General features: G+C 36.8%; 1 protein-coding gene across 1 annotated transcript; it reads left to right on the forward strand.

Moving 5' to 3' along the window:
- The first annotated feature begins 418 nt into the window (after positions 1-418).
- On the forward strand, positions 419-2,000 carry LOC135200124 (cuticle protein AMP2-like). Its single transcript, XM_064228463.1, has 3 exons — positions 419-533; positions 715-920; positions 1,639-2,000. The coding sequence occupies exons 1-3, from the start codon at positions 492-494 to the stop codon at positions 1,805-1,807; spliced, it is 417 nt and encodes a 138-aa protein (XP_064084533.1). The 5' UTR covers positions 419-491; the 3' UTR covers positions 1,808-2,000.
- The last annotated feature ends 6,013 nt before the right edge of the window (positions 2,001-8,013 follow it).

Below are 8,013 nucleotides of genomic sequence, written 5' to 3' on the forward strand. Positions count from 1 at the left end.
AGTAACCATTACAGCACTGTCTTTCCAATTGTCTCTTGTTTTATCGTTATTGCTTGAACATGAATAGAAATGGTCATTACGAATACTGTTGTCCTTGTTCAGCAATAATCATAAGCATCATTAATTGCTATTACTATATTATCTATATTCTTGTATTTATTTTCGTATGTTCGTATGAATGTTATTTATTTGTATATTTTGATAGGTATACCAGCGACATAAACCCGGGATGAAGATATAAAGTACTAGAATTATCAATAACGAATGAGAAAATACATATCCTGCAATGCAGAGAAAAAGAAGAAGAGGAAAAGACCTTGGTCTTGTTGACCTCTTCTCAGGCTAGTCATGACCTTCGCCAAGTTGACCCGTTAAAGACTGTTGTTTCTTTTTCCCCCAAGTTTCCCTCTCTCTCTCTCTCTCTCTCTCTCTCTCTCGGAGTTTTATCCTCGACCGGATGATGTGTATATAAAGAGCCGTGATCAGTCGAGATGCAGCATCACTTGGCTCTCAGTCGTCTCAAGATGAAGTTCGTGAGTATATAGGAAGAGATGAACCACTGGTGTATTTTTAGTGTTATTTCTTGCTCGGTGCTTGTGCACCGTATGGAGTGCCTGATATGACGCATGCGCAGTCGATTGAAATTGTCTGCATCTGCGTCACGTCATTACGCCTTTCCTTCTTCCCGTAATCCTAAAACCCTCATTCGCTCAGGTCGTCGCTTTCACCTGCCTGGTCGCCGTCGCCGTGGCCGCTCCTCAGAGCGACCGCGACAGGAACGCTAACATCATCAAAGATGAGAGAGTCGACCAGGGAGACGGAAACTTCAGGTACTCCTTCGCCGCCGACAACGGCCTCGAGACGGAGGTCGAAGGAGCCCCTGGATCAGAGGGACAGAGCAACATGCGGGGATACTACCTGTGAGTACCTACCTACATCGTCGGTTGTTTTAGGGCGCGTTTATTCTTGGAGAAAAAGTGTAGGGCACATCCTTCTCTCGCAGTGGGTCTGCATTTTTGTTTTTCGTCAGATGTTTAACGCTGTTACATGAAAGTTTACGATTCCCAAAATAATGTTTCCAAAGTGAGTTTATTTTTCCCCCATTAAAATATATTATTGTTTAGCAACGTGTCTTTGAAAGAGGTGTTACTTCTAAATCAGGTTTAGTGGTGTTTGCAGCTCTTTATTGCAATTTGGCGTTTTTGTATCATTGTTACCTGTAATATTAGCATTATCAAAATATTGTAACTGAAGTGAAGCTTTAAATTTTCAAACTTTGCGTTACATACCGTTTAGCATCCTCACTGTCTTTGAAGGGTTAGTTTTTTTTTTTTTAATCCGGACCAATGGTGTTTCTAGCTCTTTGATGCACTGATGTCTTTATCTATAATCTAGGGATGTTATTTTGACAATAAACAATTAATTCATTCGGCTATGAAAGTAAGCAACATGACAAGATATCAAATTACAAAAATTCTAGTGTTCAATAGACGTTTCAACATTTTTTTTTTTCTAATAGTAATCACTTACTAATCCTTGGTTTTGGTACTTTTCCTCCTCCTTCTTCTTCTGCTTGGGAACATTCGAAGTCTTTTGTTTTGAATAAAAATGTTGAATTCCGTTCACTTTTCCTCGCAGCCTCCCCCTGGATGGAGGCGGCTTCGCCCGCGTGGAGTTCGTCGCCAACGAGGTCGGCTTCCAGCCAGTAAGCGACGTCCTCCCCACCCCCCACCCCCTCCCTGAACACGTCCACGAACTCCTCAGGATCGCCGAGAGACAGAGAGCCGAAGGAATCACCTTCGAGTAACGACTTCGCCAGAAATATCTAGTCGGATTTCACCCTCGTGGCCCTTGGTTCCCTCGTCCCGAATGGTTCCTTCTTCCTCTTCGTCCCCTCATTCCACTTCGTCATCTTCTCCCTTCTCTCGCTGGAGATCACATTGTTTCCGTTGGAGTTTATTGTAATATAGTTGAAGAAATATATGCAAGCATTCAGCAAATTTTTTGTCTTTCATTCATCCGTTCGAAGACCCTTGGATCCAAGACTGAGATTCATAACAGAACTTTCCAAGCTCCGAGGACAGAAAACCTTCAGAAAAATAGCTCTACTTTCTACTTTTGTCAAGACAGTTGGTTAAAATAATAATCTATCAGTCAATCTGTTCACTACTCTTCATTTGCTCCCTACATTCATTATTTCCTCCCTTCAACTGTGTCTTGGTACACTTTTATTCATTATTCAGTGTTAAATCTCATTTGTTTGCGGTTTGTATATTAAAATCTCTCTCTTTTCAGTTAAGAGAGCTATTTCCTTCTTTGTATATGTGAATTTCCGTCTGTTCAAGCTTGTCAGGAAGGGTCAAGGCTTTTCACCTGGAATCATATCACTATATATATTAGGGCTGTTGCCTTGTATAATAAGGCGCCCTATGAAGTAATGTTAGACTTGCGATAATCTTACGCTAAGTCGGTTGGTTATGCACTTCCATACTCATTGGAGTGTCTTGGGGTTTGTTGATAACTTACGAAGTGGTTATGACGACGATGTGTTGAACTCATGATGATATCTTTTCTGATGTGAGGTTTCTAGTAGAAAACACGAAGTATAAAAAAAATAGTTCTATTCTCTGAGATTACATGATGAATATCAGATAGGATTGTACAGGTCTGCCAATGACGATGGCTTGATCGCTTCTGCCAATGATGATGGCTAATTCAACTCTGTTCCGACTACCATCTCGGTTACAAGTCATAAAGGAAGCAGACAGTAGCTCGAACATATGAACATACATACAGATGAGACACACTACAGATCACGTAGGCCGTTTGAATTATAGGTTGCGGTAGTTGTCTCAAGCAGGAAGCGTGGACTAATGTTTTCAAAACAAATGAATGACTACAGGTGACGGCACGTCACTTAGCCTACTTTATTGTCTCTGGTCTGATCACATTCCTGCAAGCAATCTGGTTGACCTCTTTAGTTATAGTTTTTTTATATATATGGAATAACATTCCATATTTTTATTATATAATACTTACATAAAAGCTCGGTCAGCTACAAAACCAACCACTGAATATTACTCAAGCTTGACTTGCATTTGACTCATAGGAGTGTGATATAGACACTATGTGAATATATATAGATAAATAGAAAATACTTATAAGTAAAAAAAAAATTCATGGTGTACACAAATACAGATTCAAGTAATAAGATATAAGACACAATATGCATATGATGATATTCGTAAATAATAGTGATCACGTGATATATACTGATACAGTTTTTTCACTTCATCTCATTAAGATACATATGCTACAGAAAATACTAATGTACTCTGATAATTACATAGAATAAAGATTAACATGATAAAATCATATTTTAACTGATAAAAATTCATATATGAAGTGATAAAAATGATTAATTTTTTATGCTGACTTTTATATAACTGATTCATTAATCCATATACTAACTCATATATAACTGGTTCACTAATCCATATACTAACTCATATATAACTGCAGTTTTTGGTAAGATAAAAGGTAACAGATTGATTATAGGCTACCTGATTTATTTATACATATGTATATGGATTCATATAATTATGATAAATATATGTGCCCTTAATACAACTGATTAACATAAACGGCTAATCTAAGTGATTAATCTAGGTGCACTTTAAATAGATTCCTAGTGTGTACACGCAAAGATATCTTTCGACTCTGTTATTTATGATCATTTATATATAGATTCCTAGTGCGTACACGCAAAGATATATTTCGACTCTGTTATTTATGATCATTTATATATAGGATACATGATACTTTATATATAGGATACATGACCGAGGTTATACTACTACACATTTAACTAGCGTTCGAACAACTTTTCGTCCATTACACAGTTCCAGACAACCACCTATAGCCAAATGAAATGGCCAATTCCAAATGGTTAAAACAAGGGGAAAATTGCCTGGGGCAGGGTCCAACGTTCTATTTTGGCCTCATACTTGTTCTCTGCATCCTAAGCCACACGAATACGTTCACGATGAATAAAATCATCCCCAGCACGAGTCCTTCGCCAGCAACGTAGAGTTGAATATCCTTCTGGTCGTAATTGTCAGAAGTATGTCCCTTTTGTAGTCGATTTCCGACAGCCGCCGGAGCATTCCGCATTAAAACGAGATTAATGACGGGATACGGGTGTCGGTTGAAGAAGTCCATGAAATAAGCTTGTTCACTTATGATGGTGCTGATTCCTTTCACATTGTAGGCGGTTGTTACTTGAGTGCAGTCGTCCGCAGCGACGAACGATTTTTTGAAGTTGCGATGTGAAACTCTCATACTGCAGGATACTGTAACCAGGTTCCATTAATCAGCCTGCAAGTGAAATTATACTTGTCACAAGGGCAAAGTAAATTCAGACAACATCAAATACGGGAGGGAGAAAGCCATTAAGAACCAGACTTAACTCACATGAATTCGCTGATATTTTATGGAATTCACTCATTGTTAATGCCAGCTGTACAAACTTTTTTATCCATGGCATTAACAATGAGTGAACCTATCCAGGTCTATGATGACTGTAAAAACATCCATAATTATAAAAAATAAACAGATATCAATATGAATTCCAAAGAAAATTCGATATTACTGGTAGTAAGTTACTAGACAAAGAAGGGGAAAACGAAGCTATTTGTAAGATTGCCAGGCAACATAAGAGTCAAAGAGAATATTAATCATGATTCTGTATTTCTCTATGCTAACTGAAATTAAGCTGTGATAAAATCCGATCCTATGTGCCCCTAACAAAAGTTTCACATTCAATTTTCTTGCGCGCATCCTCTGAGGTTAATTTTTAGGCAGGAGATGCTATGAAAGAACCCACTATGTAACTAATTTCTATATAAACTTTGGGTTTTTCAAGAAAATGTGACATTTTCCCATGAATGTGATTTACTTGAATTGTAATAGACTAATGTTGCAAGTAAATATTTCATATCCATGACTTGATACTTCTAAATGTCCGTTTACCAATGTCATAAGCTGAATTATTGACTCTAATTGTCTATGAGGTTCAGAAAAAATTAGTTCATTTTGATGTTATAGAAATTCTGTTTGCTTATTTTGTTCATTAATTTTAAAACAATTGCAATTCCTTAACTAAAGTTGCATTGCACATACAGATAGACACTTGTACCTAACGTCTGCCTTGCCCATGAGAAGTTCGGGCTAAGCATTCCTCTCTCCAGCCAACCTGCTTTGCAAGCAGTTTATTGAGGTTAAAAGGAACAATGCTGATCCGGCAAACGCACCATGCACCTTCAGAACTGATGACGTCGTCACCTGGCAGGAGATTGCTCTCAGCCAGCTAAGAGTTACGTTACTTGCTGTAATAAATACGACTTTAGTATAAATTGGGTATTTTTTGTTTTAATACTCCACCCACACGAGAAGAATGTCTGAAAAAAAAACAGTACCAAAATTGAACAATATATTAGTTTCATGTTGGAAATCTGCATGATTGTAAATAAATGTAATTATGTTAAATTAGATATTCCTTATTCAAACTAATGAAAAAAGGTTTCCATACAAATTCTATATATATTATTTGCCCTGTAAGATCCATATAGGATTATTCCTTAGATATACATTTTCACTTCTAGACTTCCTGACTTTAAAATCTATTTTATTTTATTTTATTTTATTTTATTTATTTATTTATTTTTTTCATTGACTATGAATATAAATCACCGGGACAGACAATATGTCAGTAGGTTTTGATATGTGTTTGAACTTTTAGCTTATTTGTCATTACTAAAGCGTTAAGTTAGAGTTCAAATCTTTACGCATATATATTTGAATATTAAATTAACCTATGGTTACGTTTTGCTTATTGATTTTATCGTGATTCCTTTTTTGTTATAATTTGTAACCCTTCCGACTTCTTACGGAGTGTATTATATCGACTCCACTTGTATCCATATTTATTTTATTTTATTTTTTATATTTGATAAATTAATGGTTGGCTTGAATATGTGGAAAAGTGTCCTAGCGGCGTACCGTATATGGCTACTTTCGGTATCATTTCTATAGATACAAGATATGAATGATAAAGGTATTTAAAACCGTGAGAACCGCTATAATCCAGTTCGGATCCAATATCATGAGTTGTAACTTCGTAAGACATTGACACTTTCCTATTTATCCGTTCTACCAAACCAATTGACTCTGGGTGATAAAATATGATATTGGTTTTCTTAATGGAAAGGGATTCACACAACGAGTTCAGGAGATTATTATTGATTTACACCACCCGAGTCAGAGATTATTATATGTTGAATTCCATGTTTACTGATTTAGCACTCATAAATATTCCTAGCGCACTCAATTGCAGTGTTTGTTTTTAGTGCTATTAATTCTATATAACGTGTCAAAGGAACTATTAACACTAAGAAGTGTTTATTTCCTCTGTCAGACTCGTAATTCTGTTAATAATTCTACGTATATTCTTTCAAGGATTGGTTTGGCACGTGATAGGCCTTTAAACTGACAGGTGTCTTAGTGTTTCCCTTGTTTTCATGACACATGTTACAATTAGTTATGTGCTTTTTATATCTGTAAGCATTGTAGGCCAGTAAAATAGTGATTTGGCTTTCTGTGACATAATAGAGAACCCTGGATGACGGAATGCAACCAGTTTAGGACGATTGGCATGAAAGAGATTACTACTACCTGGTCGTTAGTCACCTGCTGTGTTCTTCGGGTTTTCCTCGTCACGGACCTACATATAATATTACATTTGATTACATAATTCTGATACACATACTTTAAATATACTTTTGCTTTAGGGTTTCCGTTCGAAGTGTTTATTATTTTGCTTAGATGCTGACCCTGTTTCCGTTCGAAGTGTTTATTGTTTTGCTTAGCTGCTGACCTTGTTTCCGTTCGAAGTGTTTATTGTTTTGCTTAGCTGCTGACCCAGATATTCAATGCTCACGATCTCTTGGGTTAATGAATTTTCTTGTTTAGATACGGTTTTAACAATAGGCACGGATGTTTCTATATCTTATAGTCCAATTAATGGTTCTTTGCAGTATGGTGCGGGATTGCGGGATAATGCGTCAGCTATGATATTTGCTTTCCCAGGTAGATATCGTATCTTGGCTCCAAAGACCTGAATGATCATATGCCGCCGAGTTCTTTTGGGACTGTGATTAAAGCCTTTGAAAAACTCGGTAAGTGACTTATGGACAGTTAGGACTTTAACAGGATAGTCGTAGATTATGAACTTAAAATGTACTAGTGAGTTAAAGATACCTAGCCCTTCCTTGCCTATTACTGCATATTTACTTTCAGAGGGCTTTAGTTTACGTGAATAAAAAGCTATAGGAAAGAACTGTTTATCATATTGCTGAAGTAGTACCCCTCTTACCCCTTGGTCTGAGGCGTCTGTTGCAATAAGAAAAAATTCCTTATTTAAATCAGGGTTTTTTAAGTTAGGTGAGCTGCATTATTCCGCTTTTAAGATATCGAACGCCTGTTGATGCTTTGTAGACCATAATAAATCTACGCCCTTCTTCGTAAGATCTGTTAAAGGAGCTGTCATGATTGAAGAGTTACATATTTACATACGATTGTAATACCCACTACAGCGCAAAAGTGCTGTATCCCCTTTTTATGTTAATAGGTACCGGAAGTTATGAATAGCCGACACCTTACCATGGACTACTTAAGACCTTGACTAGGCACATAAAACCTAGATAAACATGTTCGGTTTTTAAAACTCACATTAAATATTTTACTCTGAGATTATTTGTCTTAGTCTCTATAGCACTAGCTCTAGTTTATGTGAATGTACTTCTAAGGTATTAGAAAAGATTACAAGACCTACCATATAGGCATGTAGGGTATCCCCTAAAAGTCTCCAAACACTATATTGTAATTGGGGCGCAACGTAAGCCGGAGGCATACGTAAAAATTGATAATGTCCCCTGAGTGTGCTGAAAACGGTGT

The sequence above is a fragment of the Macrobrachium nipponense genome, chromosome 26 (genome assembly GCF_015104395.2).
Source record: "Macrobrachium nipponense isolate FS-2020 chromosome 26, ASM1510439v2, whole genome shotgun sequence".
Classification (NCBI taxonomy): domain Eukaryota; kingdom Metazoa; phylum Arthropoda; class Malacostraca; order Decapoda; family Palaemonidae; genus Macrobrachium; species Macrobrachium nipponense.